At 38.0% G+C, this 19,864-nt stretch overlaps 2 protein-coding genes across 2 annotated transcripts in view; both read right to left on the bottom strand.

Annotated features, from left to right (window-relative positions):
- LOC137404471 (uncharacterized) overlaps positions 1-19,864 on the bottom strand; it is a 144,295-nt gene that overhangs the window by 31,614 nt on the left and 92,817 nt on the right. The window lies entirely within an intron of this gene.
- On the bottom strand, positions 3,953-10,234 carry LOC137404057 (uncharacterized). The gene has a single exon (XM_068090213.1). The coding sequence runs from the start codon at positions 10,232-10,234 to the stop codon at positions 3,953-3,955; it is 6,282 nt and encodes a 2,093-aa protein (XP_067946314.1).

Below are 19,864 nucleotides of genomic sequence, written 5' to 3'. Positions count from 1 at the left end.
CGCTGCAACTTAATTTCGCAGCTCTGATGAGTGCGAAAATATAGTGATGTGAAAATAAATGCAGTGGAACAAACATAATTAGATTCCTCAGGTTCGGTTCACCGGTAAGAAATTTTTTTTCAATTTGGGACTAGTTTGTAATTGTAAACCGCAGGTAGAATTGTGTAGCCGAGATCGATAATGCAATTTGATCGTTTGCTGCCATTTGTTTCTTGGACTATCAATGAACAAAGCTATTTAATTCTGCGTTTTCGCTCGTTCATTATGATAGTTTAGTTTCGCTCATGAAATTTTCGTGAGAGGATGACTCCGCGAAAACGCGAAAGTTAGATGAGGCGAATACATAAGTGTCCTAGGGTACAACTAATCACTTGGAATCATTTTAAGAGAGAACAGCATCAACTGTTTTACTGACTTCACCTGTTTATTCTTACAGACCTCATCATACAGTCAATAACAATCATTACCATTGATAAAACTGAATTGAGTACATAATACTGACAAATGTCACAAGTTCCTATTGATTTGATCGGCTCAAGAGGCATAGCAACCCACAATACACAAGTTACATAGACTAAACTTATTACACTATGGCACACTATGGCACACTATTAACAGCTTTTAGAGATTTATTATTCTTGTCAATCATCATGGTTCAGGCTATGATTATGAACTCTAATGACTACCTCTTAGATTATATTACAATATATTATATTAGTTGGTTACTAAGTGTAATAATTATAATGTTATTTATCTGTTATTATTTGATTTATTGCTTCTACTTAGAGGCATTTTTTAACTTCAAATGGTTTCCTTATGCTGAAACATCTAGTAACAGTTTTGCAAAGACCACTCTACTTAAATAACACAAAGCGAAATATTCTGACCTGGAAATTGCTCAAAATGGAATAGCTTGCGCAGCAGCAGTTTTTTGCGCACCATTCTTAAATGTCATTTCCATTTTTCGCAAGCTTAAAACATTTGACAAAAATCTGTGAGTAACAAAACTCGCTTGAGTTGCAGGTTTATTTCATTTCTATCATTCAGATGACACAAACCTGTGGTTTACCCCATCATGGAAACACAGTGATAGCAAGCATCAGCAGTAAAGTCAATGTTTATTAACTTGCTACAATATTCTTCATGGTTATTTCAGCATTGAAGAGTAGAACCACTATAACGGGGGATCATGAAATTTTAAAACTTATCATACAATAATCTCTACCCAGACAACCAACTTCTCACTAATTTGAAGTACATGTTATGTTAGCAGCAGCTAACCACATCGACACCTGAGGCTTGTAATATACAGTCACACCTCGACATACAAACTTAATGAGTTCTGGGACTGAGCTTGTATGTTGATGTTCTTATATCTCAATGTAATATTTCCCATATAAAATAACTAAATACCAATTTATCCGTTACTATACTATGAGAAAAATCACCTATAACAATGGAAAAACATGTTTTAATTACTTTAATTCAGTAAAACACTCCCAAAGTAGCAAATACCTAATTAGTTGTTAAAAACCGCAATAAAATGTAACATTACTATGTACAGTAATATGTATGGAGGGTTTACCTTTGAGACGGACGCAGCGATTAACAGGAGTGTGAGAGAGACTTGAAAGCGACGAGTTCAGTACAGTAAACCTTTGTGACGCAATGTAACATCAACTTTAAACTTAAATGAATTTAGTTTACTAAACACTCACTTAAAGCTAAATGTTAATCTTTTACTAAAGTCAACTTTAGTTTTGTCACCTTTTATCATGTTTTCAGCGTGGCACTTTTTGCCTCGCGTGTGCTATAAATTTTAGCTGACCTTTTTAAAACTTTTTTTAAACTGATTCGACGAGAAAGACTGAGCGATGTTCATGAAAACAGCTTTTCACATACTTGGCCGTTTAATGTCCAATGAGAATTGGCACATATGCTTGTATCTCAAAGGTTTCTCGTATCTCAAGGCAGAAACTTGTCTAAAATATTGCTCATATCTCAATTTTCTCATATGTTGAGGCACTCATTATTAAGGTATGAGTGGATTTCATTTTACTGATGCGCTGAAGACATTTCTACTAAATGTATGTAGAATCAGCTATAATAGGAATGAAATGAATGTAATAAACCAATATACTAACAATAACACTAAATAAGACTGATATATTATACTCTACATAATAACTCTGATCGTAATTGAATATAAATTATTCCCTCCTTCGAGCTGCCTCAAAACAACTCTATCTTTAAAGCAGCTCTTCAGTATCCTCTGCAAGGAAACCCACCATTACGAGAAGCATTGCAAGTATGACAGATAACAACTCTATACTAAAGCCTGGCTCCCATATCGATCGCACGACTCTAGCGGCAATATTGCGCAGCAAAACGCTTGCTTATGTTCACATAAAGCTGAATCGCTAACAACGACATAAAAATGTTCGCTCGCCATTTCAATAATGCTGACCTTCAACTGTAAAGTGCATTTAGGGAAGGCTTTACTTGCGGCTCTTCATGAAAATTAAACAGTGCCAAACTCTTGCGTTGCCACTGGCAACTACCGGCAGTCCTCGGCAATACCCGGCATGTATAGGTTTCCATTTCACCGCTAACAGCTTGCGGCGCTGTCGCCGGTGCTTTGCGACGTATATGGGAACCAGGCTTTACAAAGAGCAATACATAAAGGTTGTTTACATATCAGAATGTTCTGAAGAAAAGCTGAGGCAAAGCCTTTGTTAGCGAATCTCAAAGCCTTGCATCGCCCTCAAAGAATCGCCTTTTGAAATAACGCCATGGTATGCTTTTAAGTCTGTTTACATTTTAATCACAAAGACGTCTCTCTAACTTGAGAGAGATTGTGTAAACTTCTAACAAAAAACATTTAATGATGAACAGAGGCAAATTTCACAATGTGAACAGAACACCAGCGATGAATGGATCCATTCATTGTCATGAATAGAAATAAGTGAAACCGATAAGCTTTCACAACTGTTTGTAAATCTTAGAGACTATTCAAGGCAAGCAAATCCTTATAAAAGTCAAATGCAGTTGCATTGTCGCTTGTTCAAACATCAATAACTTTAAACAAATAAAAAGAACACCATAGATTTACTGGCAGCTCAGGACTCTAATACTGCTGTCATACAAACTCTACCATTGTCAGTATAGCTAGAAAGATTTGATTGGTTAGTTACCTACAATGTAACTGCCCTCCCGGATTAGTAATGAAGTTCCGCACAGACGTATAGATGTATTTGTTGTGGTATATTTACATCTTAACACCGTGAAACTAAAAGTTATTAAAACTTGATTAACATATGACATATAGCTAATAAAATATAATGTGAAGTGTTGACATGAATTGCAAAAACTAAAGACATAGATGAACAACATTAATCCAAAAAATAAAGGCATACATATAGACAGACATACCTTTTTCACCCCTTTCCAGGAGAGAGTTAGGTGTACAATATGTTTCTGTTCTATCTAGTTATAAAGAAGTCTACACTCTCTGAGAATATAACATGAAAATGAATAAGACAGCGGTTGCTGGAAATTTATATAAAACTGGAGGAGAATCATCGTATTGCAAATAGTGACAACATAAGGGCAGCAGTGATTTCATTTATTTCTTTTACTTTGTGGGGCAATATTAAAAGCAGCTATTTTTAAAGATAGGAGGATGCTGAAAAGTGGTGAATCTTATTAAGTAAACAATTAGAGCAGCTTGTTTTTGTCCATTTGCACATGAATCGGCAGCGATAAGGTATTGCACCTGATTGCAGACTGATTTGCACTTGTGGTTAAATCATTACATTGATGGATTGGCAGCTAGCTGATAGTAAACAAGTTAGCCGGAATTGACGTTATAAAATTTTACAATTATTATTAAAAACATTACACTCCCACCTAAAATTTTATAAAAATCGTCGGCAAAAGTTTTAGTTGGATTTTAGCTCTCAATTAAGGTAATCAGTTTTGACACAGGTCTAGTTAAGTATTTATGTGATTTTGCACCCTCGCGCCGGTTTCCTACTAAAATTTTAACAGATCGTACCAGCCCATCCTTTGACTTAAAGCATTCCTCAACTTTTCCACGAGTCCACTGATTTCTATGCGAGTTTTCGTCTTTTATCACTACCAGGTCTCCAATTTTAATTTCCCGGTTTCCACTCACCCACTTTTGACGAGCTTGCAAGTATGCTAAATACTCAGTGCGCCAGCGCTTCCAGAACAAGTTAGAAAGATGCTGCACTGCACGCCAACGTTTGCGGCTGTAAATATCGCTATCAGAAAAATGGGAAGGCGGTGGAAGGACAATATCAGATTTCATGGTGAGAAGAAGGTTTGGACTAAGAGGGATCTGCTCTTCAGTGACACCAGAAAGTGGCCTTGAATTGATTATAGCCATTACTTCGTACATCAGGGTACGGAGGCTACTGCTATCGAGCCTTCCACTATGCTTTCTCAAAAGGCTCTGAAGCACACTTCTAGCTGTGTGGATCATTCGTTCCCATACACCACCCATGTGGCTGGCAGCAGGTGGATTTAGTTTGAACTCTAATACACCCTTTTCTGTCAACTCGGGAATGGCTCCTATGAAGTTTGTGCCCTGATCACACCAAACCTCTTGAATGGGACCCCTGATAGCTGTTACGTTTCGCATGGCATTGATGAATGCAGAAGTAGTCATGTCATCAAGCATCTCAATATGAACTGCACGACTTGCTAAGCATGTAACCATTAAACCGTAACGCTTCAGTTCAGTCCGCCTGTCCTTGACTAGGAAAGGGCCAAAACAGTCAACTCCACAAAAGCTAAAAGGAGGTGATTCGGTGACTCGTTCTGGTGGCAGTGGAGACATCTGTGGTATAGCTGGTCTGCCTCGATAAAGGCGACATATGACGCAATGGTGAATAAGAGAAGAGATCAGAGATCTGGCACCGACAATCCAGTAACCAGCTGACCTCATCTTTGCAAGAGTCATTCCTCTTCCTTGATGGGCTGTTTTTTCATGAAGATGGCGGAGAAGAATTTGGGTGAAGTGGCCAGTCCTTGGAAGTATGGCCGGATGCTTCTCCGGGTACTGTAGTGTTTTGCTGTGGTTGAGTCGTCCTCCGACCCTCATAACCCCATCAGCATCAATAAATGGATCAAGGTTGAAGATTGGGCTGTTACGAGAAATTTTATTGCCGTCTTTTAGACACTGGTATTCAGAGAAATGTTCTTGTTGAGTTGACCTTATGATATATGATGCAGAAGCAGTTCTAGCATCATAAGAAGTGTTGTTCATGCACTTAGAACGAGCTTTGCGAATAAAGATTTCTGTTACTTTGACAGCAGTTGACCAAGAAGAGAACCGATGAAGCAAACTGTAAAGTGAAAGATGCTTGTGGGAAGCGTGAGTGGTGGTCATGAGGGATTTGACCTCAGGATCACCATCAGTGATCTGAGGAGGTAACTGTTCAGGGACTACCAAAGGCTCTTTCCATAAAAATTCTGGGCCCACAAACCAGTTTGATTGTAAAAGCTGTGCCACGGTCATGCCTCTGGATGCATGGTCTGCAGGATTAATAGCTGTTGGAACATAAAACCATTTCTCAGGGCAACAGTTGTTTCTGACTTGTTGAATCCGATTTGTTACGTAAACGTGAAATTTTTTGGTGGTATTTTTTAGATAGCCTAGAACTACTTGTGAGTCTGTCCAAAAAGTTTCGGTAACATCCAAACCAAGTTCTGTTTTAACAAGGCCAGATATCTGTGATGACGTAACTGCGGCTTGCAGTTCAAGGCGAGGGATTGTGACTGGTTTCAATGGGGCTACACGAGCTTTGCTCATGAGCAGAGAACAATGAACTTCGCCTTTAGTATTGACGAGTCTAAGGTAACTGACTTGTCCATACCCACTTGTGCTGGCGTCACAGAAATGGTGAACCTCAGCTTTTGCAATGTCACTAAAACTAACAGGTTTATAGCATCTTTTGATGTTGATACCAACAAGATCCGATAAAGATGATTTCCAACTCTCCCACCGTGACAACAGATCTCCAGTTAAAGGGTCATCCCATGATGTTGCTTTTCTGCACATGTCTTGAAGAATGTTCTTACCTTGCAAGATGTAAGGAGAGAGGAAGCCGAGAGGATCATATATGGATGCAATGGTAGATAAAACACCTCTTCGCGTAGATGGATTAGGTTTGAGAGAAGCACTGAAACAAAAGCTATCTGACTTTAAAGACCAGAGAAGCCCCAGTGTTCTTTCCATTGGTTGGCAGTCACTGTCCATATCTAGGGCCTGTGTGTCTTGAATATTTCTCTCAGACTCAGGAAGAAACTGAAGAAAATCAGATGAATTTGAAGAAAACTTGTGAAGGCGAAGATTGCCTTCCTTGCAAATTGATATAGCATCACGAATCATACTTCTCGCGGAGTTGGAGTCAGGAAAGCTAATTAATCCATCATCTACGTAGAAGTCCTTTTTGATGAAGGACTTTGCTTCAGAATTAGGGTTCGGACTTATGTCGCAGAGCTTACGGAGGCCGTAGGTCGCGCAAGCTGGGGAGGAGGTAGCACCGAATAAGTGTACTTTCATTCTATATGTGGCGACTTCACCGTCTTTATTGAACCAAAAAAATCGAAGGTAGTCTCTGTGTTTTGGAGAAACTCTAAACTGATGGAACATCCTGCCAATATCGCAAGTAACTCCCACGGTCTCTTTGCGGAATCGCATGAGAATGCCAACAAGGCTGTTCATTTGGTCAGGCCCTTGTAGAAGGTGGTCATTCAAACACATGCCTTCTATTTTGGCTGCACCATCAAATACAACTCGAATTTTTCCAGGCTTCTTTGGGTGATACACCCCAAAGTGAGGGATGTACCAAGAGGTAGCTAAGTCTTCCTCCTTTTTTGGCACGATTTCGGCATCACTTTGTGTGATTATTTCATCCATAAACTGATAGTAGTGGTCAGAGAATTTTGGATCAGTGAGTTTTTTCTGGAGAGCTTTAAAGCGACTCATTGCAAGTAGTCTCGATTTGTTTGGGCTAGGTTCACGCTTCAAGGGTAGCGGCATTGTGATAAAGCCTTCTTCATCTCTATATGTTTGCTTATCCATGAGTTCTAGAAAGTCTAAGTCGTCGATAGAGAGAGTTCTGTTTTCATCAGCCGGTTTAGAATGGAAATCAGAACTGAAGATCTTTAGTATTTTAGCTTCTAGGTTTTCACTGTTGTTCTCGTGATCTGCATTTTCAGTATGAATCTTGAATGATATGTTTGATCGCGCTGTTGGTTGTGACACTGCTAAGTTTACTATGGTCGTCAAGTTAGGTGAAAGGGTTGGTAAAGCTGTATTTCCCATCAATGTCCATCCTAGATCAGTTAGTCGAGCAAAGGGTTCATGATCACCTCTGCTTACCTCTTGTCTAGAGATGAAAACCTGTGGTAGGTTGCTTCCAATTAGCAATCCAAGTTCAATTGAGCTACCTTCGCTCGAGGTAATAAATTCAGTAGCGAGATGACGTAAGTGTGGCCAGTCGAGAACAGACATCGAGTTAGGAATTTCTTCAAGATTGTATGGAATCTTGGATTGGCTTACACAAGATGGCAACTCAACATATTTTTGTTTGTTATACCCCCGAACCATCAGCCCTGAAGCAGCTTGCCTGCTTGATTTAGTCCCATCGACGTCATTTAGTGTACTGATTTTCATACTTGTGTCATGAGTTGGTGCATTGAGCTTTTGTAGAGTTTTCTGTGTTATGAACGTACGATTTGACCCAGAATCTAATAACGCATATACAAGAACTTCTTGTTCAGGGTTTTCCTTGCTTGATATGTAAACAGGAATTGTCCATGATGCGAGGTTAGCAGGCTGTTCACTAGTGTCTGTACAGTTGCGTACTGTTGCAGGAGCTTGATTGTTTGCTGGTGGTTCACCCTTGTTGAATGGTTGTGGTTGTGAGACGTTACCCTCACTGCTTTGGTTTCGAATTGGCTTCTGCTGCTGTGAGGTCTTGTTTGCGCCACCTCGACTTTGTGTATAATTTGATTGCTGATGCAGTGGAGAGGTAATGCTGCCTCTTCTATGATACTCGTGAAATACAGTGAGATGTCGTTGCCCACAGCCCTTTTTGTAGCAGGTTTCTGGGTGACGACACTCGTTCATTCTATGACCTGGCTTGGAGCATGAGTAGCAAAGGTTGTTGTTAATAAAAAATTGTTCAATGTCTTTGTGACCTTTTCTTTCTAGTTTTAAACAGGTACCAGTGGTATGGTTTTCCATGTTACACAAAAGGCATGGATATTTTGCGTGTTTAGGTTTTGCATTTTCTAGTGGCATGTGCTTAGATGGGGTTTTGCTTTCTGAAGCTAATAGTGTGGTTATGCGCTTTTCCGTTTTGTAAGGTGGTTTGTTTTGGTTGCTACTATTGTCATATTTTCGACTCAATGTGGCTCTTTTGGCCAAAGCCACACTAAGGCTATTTGTTGCGACGTTTGATTCTTGTGTGAGGAAATCACAGAAATCAAAGAAGGTGGGAAACTTGAAAGTGTTTGCTTCAATTTTTGTTGCTTCTTTAGCCCATCGCCTGCCTACAGAAAGAGGCAATTTCTCCAAGATTTTCATATTTTCATATCGATCATTGAGACAATTTAGCTCGGGCAGAGTTCTCATAGCTGTTTTGCATGATTCGAGAAAGTCTGCAAGTTTCTGTAAGGATTCGCCGTCATGTTCTTTGATGGTGGGCCAACATCCCAGCTTTGATCGGTAAGCTTCAGCTAAAATGTGTGGTTGCCCAAATCTTTTGTCAAGCTTCCTTTTAGCATCTTGAAAGGCTTCTTCAGTTCCTAACCGAAAATAACCGGTTACAGCATCCTTAGCCTTTCCGCTTAGGTATTGCTGTAAAAATGCTAGTTTTTGAAGAGGTGAGTGATTGCCGCTTTCGATGAGCCCTTCAAATGCTACTTTCCAGTCTAAATAGGTTAATGGATCGCCATAAAATATAGTGGGTTCAGCTGGTTTCAGTTTGATGGTGTGGATGGCTTGGGCAAGCGTAGCTGCAAAGGCTTGATGTTCAGGCATAGGCGAGCCCAAGATAATTGGACCTGAAATAGGGTTCTGCTTCACGGTATCTGGTGGTAAATAAATGGTTTGAGGAGAAGAGGCTTGGTTGGACCAGTCAGGCGGTAGCTTTGGTAGTTGTGTAAGAGGTTCTGCATTTTTTTGCAGGTTGGGAGTGAAATTAACTTGCGCTTTCATGTCAGGTTGAGTAGGAAGCGTTTCATCAGGATTTCCTAGATTGGGCTGCTGCTCAGAGATATATCTTTTTACGTGCTCAATGGCTGGTGGTGCAGCAAATTGCAAACCTTTGTGAGTGTCCGGTGTTGGGCCTTGAGAAATAATAAATGGTGTCACGCCTTGAGAAGGTGGGTGAAAGAGAGAACTAGCGTCTTCCTCTAAAGCCTGAGAGATGACATGCTCTTGAGCTTCAGCAGCATCTAATTCAGCTTGCAACTTGCTTTGTTCAACAGCCATTGTCAGTTGCTGAACTTGTTGTTCCAGAGCTTGAGTGGTTTTTGATGCTTCCAATTTCTTTTTTAGAGCTGCAGCATTTGCTTTAGCTTCTATTTGCATCATTTTAATTTTTGAACTTGCTTGCGAAGATCTAGAAACTGAGGACTTGGATCGGGATTTAAATGAGCGGCTCGCTGATGCGGGCGAATAAAGGTGCAACTGGCTGTTTGGTAGAACAGTCACACTAGAGTTGCTCGAACAAGTGGTATTAGCTTTGGCTGAAAACTGACTCATTCGTTGCAAAATTCTTACCATCAGTTGTTCATTATCCGCCACCACTCTATCCAGTGTGTTGCGCATTTTCAAGTCTGGCTCGAGAGCGCCGCGCATGATTTTCCATTGCTCATACACTTGTATGATATTGGCTTTACATTCAGATAATTGCCTTTTCAAGCATTCCCAGTTATCATAAGACAATTGTTTCCGGGAAGAAAGATCAGCAGCTAATAACCTATGAAAGCTACTACAATTTTCGACAACATAGTCTAGTTCTTCAGTTTTACTTCTAATCTCAGTTCTTTTAGCACAATATGTTTCATTATTTGACTGAGATATCGAGCTTGAGGATTCTACAGCTATTTTTGAAAAAGTCGGCTGGCTAAAGGCGGATCGAGAAAGTTCATTAACTGAGGCATCTGGTGCATTGACATGCGTCTCAGACATGATTAACCTAGTAATCTAACGGCACAAATTAGAAAGTTTTTAGAAACAAAAGTTAGGTAGCACAAAACCTAAGTTTAGTATGAAGCCGTGATGCTATGACAAGCAGTTTTAATTATTTTATGAGCGCTCAGAATGCCTGTGCTGTGTTGTACATTCAAAACAGCTGAATTACACACACACACAGCCGCTATCTAAATTAGATGTCCCTAATGAGGTAAGAATGAGATGATTGAGGTGATGTCCTAATTATTGCCCGGAATTTAAACGCAGTGCTGCTTTATGTTGTCACTCGTTCAATACCGATGTTACAACAAGGAATATGGGAAACCTAAGAAAACTATTTTAACTTGCAAAGTTAATTTTCAATTGAGCTGATTAATTGACAAAATTAATCTCAAATCATATAGCGTGGCAGCTATCAGAAAAATCTTTAATTTAAGCAGCTTGCAATCACTACCTAGGTAATAATCAAATAGGAAAGTTAAAATTAACACAATACAGAATTGCAACTTATCTATGCAGAGGTCTTGTCGGCTGCTGGCTCTGGCTTCCTGGCTCTGGCTGCGTGGCTCTGGCGCTGGGCTGACTGGCTCTGGCTCGGTTAGACTGTGTCTAGATAATTGTTCATTGGTGTGTAGTCTTAAAGGCTTTCCGTGCAAATGGTTGATACCTGGTAGGTGATTTGTGCTTGCTTATTTTAGATTTGATTGTTCTTCTGTACAGATGTGTTGATTGTTGGTTATTGCGTGAGCAGAGAGTTGGAGCTCTAGTAGAGAGTTTAATTGTCAGAGGAAAAGCGTTGGTTGTAGTTGTAGATGGGTCCCGCGTTCATAGAGGAAAAGTTTCACTGTAACTGCCCTCCCGGATTAGTAATGAAGTTCCGCACAGACGTATAGATGTATTTGTTGTGGTATATTTACATCTTAACACCGTGAAACTAAAAGTTATTAAAACTTGATTAACATATGACATATAGCTAATAAAATATAATGTGAAGTGTTGACATGAATTGCAAAAACTAAAGACATAGATGAACAACATTAATCCAAAAAATAAAGGCATACATATAGACAGACATACCTTTTTCACCCCTTTCCAGGAGAGAGTTAGGTGTACAATATGTTTCTGTTCTATCTAGTTATAAAGAAGTCTACACTCTCTGAGAATATAACATGAAAATGAATAAGACAGCGGTTGCTGGAAATTTATATAAAACTGGAGGAGAATCATCGTATTGCAAATAGTGACAACATAAGGGCAGCAGTGATTTCATTTATTTCTTTTACTTTGTGGGGCAATATTAAAAGCAGCTATTTTTAAAGATAGGAGGATGCTGAAAAGTGGTGAATCTTATTAAGTAAACAATTAGAGCAGCTTGTTTTTGTCCATTTGCACATGAATCGGCAGCGATAAGGTATTGCACCTGATTGCAGACTGATTTGCACTTGTGGTTAAATCATTACATTGATGGATTGGCAGCTAGCTGATAGTAAACAAGTTAGCCGGAATTGACGTTATAAAATTTTACAATTATTATTAAAAACATTACATACAAGTAGTAGAATATTTGCATTAAAAGGCTGACAAATAATTCATATGGAGTATAAACAGAACAATATTTATGCAGAGATAGGCACTTGAGTTAACATGATTGATCAAGCAAGCCTACAGAACAATCTATAACTGAATCTGATTGAATTGAGTCTCATCTTTCATTTACTGTGGGATTGAATTGACTCAGCGCATACTGCCAGTAAGAATTGAAATCAATCGATTCTTTACTACCATCAGAATATCTGAATATCTGCATGTCCCGCTATAGCAATTAAAATCTTGGAATTAGGATTTCCCATCTTGCTGGATTTGAACTCATGTTTATTGCAACCACAGGTTTACAATCCTAGTGGCTAACCACCAGTCCATGGAGGCTCTCACCATTCAAAACCTTTGCTATATACTTTATACACACTTTTCCCAATTTTATAAACTAAATGACGTAATCTTCGAAACTCTATGAAACACGAAAGAGTTTCATAGAAGTATTAATTTAAACTATGAATTCCATTAACTCTATCCACTTAATACTATCCATGCAGACAACTCTATTATCTCGAGTAGAACCTCTACATTTCCTCTCCGTTTGGTCAGACAAAGACAGTTTGATATCTTATTTCTACAATGGTACCAGTATCGAAAGGTAGTAGTATTGCATTATAGGTAGTATTGTCGTATTATAAGTTTTGATGAATATCTTCTGCTGGAACAGAAACCTTTTTACACAGACACGCGCGCACACGCGGTCGCGGTATTCTTTTTTGTTCGTGCTTTTTCCACGATGAACTCTCTAGTTTGATAATCAGTGAGCCGCTAGTGAAATGCCTGCTGATCAGTCTATATCGTTAGCAACAAGCTTGTTTTCATAGAAACCCAATCTTATTGGTCTATCTGAAATGAAAGCTGAGTAATTATTAATAAACTAATGCAATGTCTAAAAGCCGATGTATCGGCTTCCAGTCACTAAGAGAAGGCAACCTGAGCTGATACATTGGTTTGCAGTAGTAAAAGAGTTAAACATATTTATAGTTGTTTTATTTTTTTTTAAATTTATTTGACATGCACAAAATATTTTCCTCATGATACGAAGTTTGAAAGTAACAGTTGTTTGACAAAGATTGAAAACCTTTACAGCTGTTTTATATTTTCCCTCAATTTATTTAAACTGCACAAACTGCACTGCCATTATATGAATTTTGAAAGTTAGAATGGTAACTGCTGCTGTATGTTAAATAAAAATAAGTTTTCTGTGCAGAGAGTTTTATTACCCGGGCATTCAACTAGTCTATGTATATTATTATCAATCTGTCTGGCTATAGCCATTACAATTTACGAATGATAGGAACAAAATATCCGCATCGTGCTGAATTTGATCTCGGTACCCCCTGTTCCTAAGGCACTTATAGTACCAAATAAGCTATGCTAGTCATTAGACTGCATGAGTCGTTGTGTCGGTTCAAAGACGTATAGCACTAAAGCTTGCTCTCACTGATCTTGTTAGTAAATTTAGCAATACTATTTATACATGTAGTAGCATACTAAAATCGGTAGTTGGCAGTGTGCCAGGCTAATGACCAATGGCAGGCAACTACATTGCCTGTCACTGCTAATAAACTGAATGTTTTACCCATGCATTCGGCTAGTCATAGCATATTTTATGGTTGTAAAACACAGTGTTTTAGTATACCATATGGTTGAACCAGTTAAACATGCAAATTTGTTATCTTAATAACGCAATTTCTTAGTCAGTATAACATCAACTCATTTAAACTAGTACAAATGTTAACAAGTGAATATCATGAAAAGACTATAGCATAGGCTAAACACAGCACAATAAATACCTATATTATACACAACTTACACAGTGACCAGTTGGGTGTTTCTATCGAGTGTGTCAGCTACATTAGACTTCCATACTCTAGGGGCTGCTTCAGTAGGTCTCCAGTATGGACACTGGCTATATAGGTTGCTGCTCCACCACCTCTAGCTTAACGAATTCAAACTTTCCATGGGTTCCTGTCTCTCATGGGACATGAAAGACCTCTAACGACAACTAGAGAAATATGGCAGAACTTTAGACTATCAATGGAATGCTATTGCTTATAATCATCTAAGATTCGTTTATCAGTTCTTGAAGGCTGCTTATAAACTGTTGTACACTTAACCTTAGTGAATGATGAAACCATTGCTACAGACACTATGATTAACACTCAATATTGCCTTGAGCAGACAACTTCTAGAATGAATGTTCAATAGTAATACTCATTTCATAAGCAAAGCAGAAGGCAATGTTACAATCCACTAACTTTATGATCCAGAGAAGGAAATTTACGTATAGCAATTATTACGTATAGCAAATTGACGTAGCAGCAACACACAACAAATGCGAAAAATTGAAGCCCAGGAGTATGTCTAGTGGTACATGACTAAGAAAACCAGTAACAATTCTACAGTTTAATAATTATCAGATACAATATGATTAGCAACTATTTATTTTACAATTCAATCCAGTTTATTAGTCACACCCGGTGTACTCGTGACACCCTGTGTACCAGTGACATCCATTTTATTAGTGACACCCAGTGTACAAGTGACCCCCGGTGTACTAGTGACACGCAGTGTACTAGTGACACTTCGTGTACTAGTGATACCCAGTGTACTAGTGTCACCCAGTATACTAGTGATACCCGGTGTACCAGTGACGCCCAGTGTACTAGTGTGACCCAATGTACTAGTGACGCTTTGTATACTAGTATCACCCAGTGTACTAGTGACATTTTGTGTACTAGTGATACCCAGTGTACTAGTGTCACCCAGTGTACTAGTGTCACCCAGGGTACTAGTGGCATCCAGTGTACTAGTGACACCCGGTGTACTAGTGACACCCGGTGTACTAGTGTCACCCTGTGTACTAGTGTCACCCAGTGTACTAGTGCCACCCAGTGTACTAGTGACACCCAGTGTACTAGTGACACCCAGTGTACTAGTGACCCCCAGTGTATTAGTGACACCCTGTGTACTAGTGACGCCCAGTGTACTAGTGATACCCAGTGTACTAGTGACACCCAGTGTACTAGTGACACCCTGTGTACTAGTGCCACCCAGTGTACTAGTGTCACCCAGTGTACTAGTGTCACCCAGTGTATTAGTGACACCCTGTGTACTAGTGACGCCTAGTGTACTAGTGTCACCCAGTGTACTAGTGACACCCAGTGTACTAGTGACACCCAGTGTACTAGTGACACCCAGTGTACTAGTATCACCCGGTGTACTAGTGACACCCTGTGTACTAGTGACACCCAGTGTACTAGTGACACTTTGTGTATTTGTGTCTTAATCTAATATTATTAGTATCACAAGTATTGACTCAAATTCAATAGCAGCTTCATGTTGTTATGGCAACCTGCTTCATAAAAAGGGTAATAAGATTACATTACTCCGGAGCATCTGGAATAAATAAATTTGACAATTATTTTGAACAGACAACTCCTAATTATTATAATCCAAAAATCGTATGATTCAAATGGCACCATTCTTCATCATTGTACATTGACAGTCCGGTGTTTCATGAGAAATTGCTAAGTTTACCAGTAAAACACAGAGAATAAGTTTATGCACAAATATTCCAAAGTCCATGAAGGAGCACTCTTAGGGTGGATAGTAGCATGACAGGCTGCTAAGCGGAGTGTCGTGAGGTTGAACCCGCATGATGCAGTTTTTTTCACTTCCAATTTCGGACAGACAGACACAAGTTTCGTAAAAATAAAAATTTGCTGGTTCCTCCGCACATATTATGAAAGTCATATTTCTCTCCGTTAGCTTGTCTCATTTGAATATCAGACTATTTTGTGCTGCTTGGATATCAGTCTAAGTATGATGTCCCCTTGATGGATTCTACTTACCCTCTGTTATTCTCTTCTTTTTTAATATTGTTAAACCTGCAGATCTCATTCTACTGTTTACAGTGTAAGATGAGATAACTCTTCATTTGAATGAACACGCTCATCCAGCTCCTAAAAGGTAAACCATAGAATGTCATTTTTACAACTGAGGAGACAATAGCACTAAACTTAAAAGAAACGTAGTGTGACATTGTTCAACTACCCCACAGCAGTACTTAACTACAAATATCAATGATTTGTAGTTAGTTTATTCCTTAAAGGTTATTTATAAAATACTAGTAATGCTTGCTTCTTTAATAGCTCTTGACAAGCTAACCAATTATATTTGTATCATCAACTTCTTCTAAAGACAGCTCTGTGTGATTTCTTTTATAGGTACCAAATCATTGATGACTGCTGTTCTTCTTTGTTGGGTAATGAAACAAAGTTTAACAGAAAACTCCAAAAGACCACTCCAATTTGCAACAATATTTTACTTTTGCTGCAAGATTATTATTGTGAGAGTCAAATGCTTAGCATAAAATCATAATAATTAATGAGCAGACTATCTAGTAAATCTTAGGTTAGAACAATTTTACCATATTAGTAGTAAACACAATTGCAAAATTTGACTGCTATGTATTGGTGACCCAGTCTAATCTGAGAAGATATGATTTGTATATTACATATAAACAGTATGCTGTACAAGGTTTATAGAAAGATTATGTGGTTTGACAGCATCAAATAAGCTCTGCAATTTACAAGTAGTAAAAATATCATACAAATGGTTGAGTAATACTATTAATATACCCAGTATAATTATAACCATCGCGGTATATAACTTCTGACTAACACATCTGAGACTAACAGGGTTAAACATGACCGGCACTAACACGGTTAAACACATTTGGGACTAATTGGTTGAACACATCTAGGACTAACAGATTAAACACATCTGGGACTAACAGGGTTGAACACATCTAGGACTAACAGATTAAACACATCTGGGACTAACAGGGTTAAACACATCTGGTATTGAAAGGGTTAACCACATCTGGGACTAACAGGGTTAAACACATCTGGGACCAACAGGGTTAAACACACATGTGACTAACAGGGTTAAACACATCTGGGACTAACAGGGTTAAACACACCTGGGACTAACAGGGTTAAACACGTCTGGGACTAACAGGGTTAAACACATCTGGTATTGAAAGGGTTAACCACATCTGGGACTAACAGGGTTAAACACATCTAGGACTAACAGATTAAACACATCTGGGACTAACAAGGTTGAACACACCTGAGACTAACAGGGTTAAACACATCTGGCATTAAAAGGGTTAAACACATATGGGGCTAACAATGTGAGGAAACAACATAGCAAACATAAACTTCAAGAAAGTCCTAGTGTAGCACACTATATTTTATGATTGTATAGAAATGCACTCAGAGTGTGCTTAGCATACCATATGAAGTCTTGTATTCGTCTAGCATATTGTTCATAGAATACCATACAGTTGCATGGCATAGTTTTCATATGTGCTAGTAATTCTCTAACTGTGTATTCTACAATTGGTAAACTAATGTGCTACAGCGTCGACTTCCTCTCAGTGTTTTACTACCAGTTAACTATTACAAAAATGTATAGCTATATATAAATATATATAACATTTACCACAGAAACTGTTTAACCCTTGCCAGATTAAAACCAATCATAACGTAGTCAGGAACTTTTCCCAGCATACCAATTCTCCGTCTAAACATGTCCCGATTCAGTTTTCGACAGATATTTTTTAAATCCAACGTTTTGTTTGTAAACTTTTATTATAACAAATAAGTTTTGGTTTGTATGACAGAATTTGTACTAATATTTAGAGGATAAAATTTGTGCTTTGCACACGTGAAAAAGCTGGTCACGTGGTTAGAAGTTTCACTTTATTTACGGCAAAAATTTGTATTACAAATGACAACGTGTAAAAATATTGCTCAGTTAAAAAAATGGTGAAAGCTATATTGACTAGTTCAGCAGCGCTGGAGAATTGAGGTCAGAAGACAGTGTAAAAAGTGTTGAACAGCCAGAAAAAAATTGAAATGAGTCAAACAGAGGCAACAATCAGAAGACAACTGGCCAGCAAATGACACAAAAACTTTTGTAAAAATATTGGTTTTGTTTGCGCATGTATTATGATTACTTTTGTTTGTCACATGTTTTAACGATATAATTGTAGCATTTGATAGATTATTATTGTGCAACTTACTAATTTGCGATAACATATTTTCAAACTATTTTTAAAAGCATCATTGCTGTTATCCGAACTCAGCTTTCGGTGGATCGATGCTAATAACTCATATTTTATTAGAGATGGGCATTCAAGTTAACATGCTTGCTCGAGCAAGCCGTAAGACTCACTTTGTTAATGAATTGAAAAAATTGATTCTCTAGTATCTTGTATTTATTATAGATTTGTATCGACTCGGAGAATCCTACAAGAATCGAATCTTTACTGTCACCATAGAGGAATTGACTTGATTCTCTATTTTCAATAAGAAAACAATTGAGTTAGAAGAAGCTAACGCTTCTTTCTAAAATTACTGCGATGAAAAAAACTCCACATTGCCAGTGATGCCCTAAGTATCACAATCTGTAACTTGATGTGGGCCAAATCAAAGATGTCAGTGCAATCCCATGCTGCTACCTGCATACATTTTAATAGACTTTGATATCACTGTGTAAATGTTATTGATCCATAATATGTACAATGCACTAGCTTTATGGTTTGCCTGTGCAAGGACAATAAGCTTATTTATAATCTTTAATAGCTGCTCGCGAATATTTTTCATTGTACTGAAAAACCTTTATAACGACTTGCCTTTGTACTTATACTAAAACAATGATCACGGATTGCAATGTTATCAGATCCATCCAAAATTTTGCCACAATAAATTTTAGAACTTAGGTTATCATTGCGCCAAAAACATAAGTTGCATAGGTTCTACTTTATTCATGAAACAAAGCGTAAAATTGTGATTTCAATTATTTTAATTTTCACTTTAGGATGAATGAAAGAAATATTGCAAACAGTGGCTTATTCGTATTTCCCCAAATGAAATCCTTTAACGCTAGACCAATGATATTTTTGGCTTCGACATTTTTATAATAAATAATGTGTGTCTGCGTTTTACTGAAACTGCAAAAGCGATAGCAATTTTCTTTTGCATCTACAAAACTGGGTTCACAAAACTACAGAAACATTGGACATTATTTTTTCACACGCATTGATTCTTGTGCTGATTGCAAAACCTTTAAATTTAAGGTATATGACAGAAACACAGCTATAACAGCAAAAAATCAAGTGTATGCTAGCAAAAAACAGTAGGCATGACTTAATTCCTCCCAAAAAAGAATTGAAATCTCTAGTGAAATAGTTGATATTTACTATGCATACAGTCAATAGACTGAGCTAATGCATGTAGATAAATTAGCAAGTGGTCAATTGTTATTTTGATATATATTGTCATAGGTCAATTTTGTGAGAATTGTTTATTTGGGAGAATTGAATTGAGTCTTTGAAGTTAGGGTAGCAAAATAATTGAATTGTGATGTTTTTGCAACGAACTGAAAATTGAATCGATTATTACATGACATATAACTCAAAAGAACTGAATTTTTAATTTTTTGATGAGAATTGAAATGGATCGATTCATGCTTCAAGCCTTTTAAGCATATGTTGTTACAGCACATAACAAGCCAGTTTGTGTTGCAAACTGTAGCAAACATGACATTGGGCTTGAAACTCATAGCAATGAGCTTTCCACAAAATTGTTAGCCATTGTTATAAAATAAAAGATATACCGCAACTAATCAAATGTGACCAGTAAATCCCTCTTTACAACCTAATACTAGCCTAATAACAATAGATCTTCATGGGTTAATTTCAAGCAATAAATACCAACTTGTAAAGACGTTCCTCAGCTTTCCAATGTATTTTTATTTAGTTATTTATGACCAGTTAGAGATAAGTTAAGTCAGACTTTTCGCAATTATGTCAAATGATAAAATTACCAACTGGCAGGCCCGGTAGGTTGGACAACTCACACGTATGCGACCGGTGGAAAAAATACATCAAAAACTTGAGCATTGCTCCTAAGCACATAAGTACACGAATTGTTTTATTATCTATGGTCAAGAACC

This window comes from Watersipora subatra, chromosome 9 (genome assembly GCF_963576615.1).
Source record: "Watersipora subatra chromosome 9, tzWatSuba1.1, whole genome shotgun sequence".
NCBI classification, from domain to species: domain Eukaryota; kingdom Metazoa; phylum Bryozoa; class Gymnolaemata; order Cheilostomatida; family Watersiporidae; genus Watersipora; species Watersipora subatra.
This window is presented reverse-complemented; position numbering and strand designations above follow the sequence as displayed.

Bases quoted from the DNA above. Each gene is read 5' to 3' on its own strand.
- LOC137404057 (XM_068090213.1), bottom strand. From the start codon at position 10,234: ATGTCTGAGACGCATGTCAATGCACCAGATGCCTCAGTTAATGAACTT.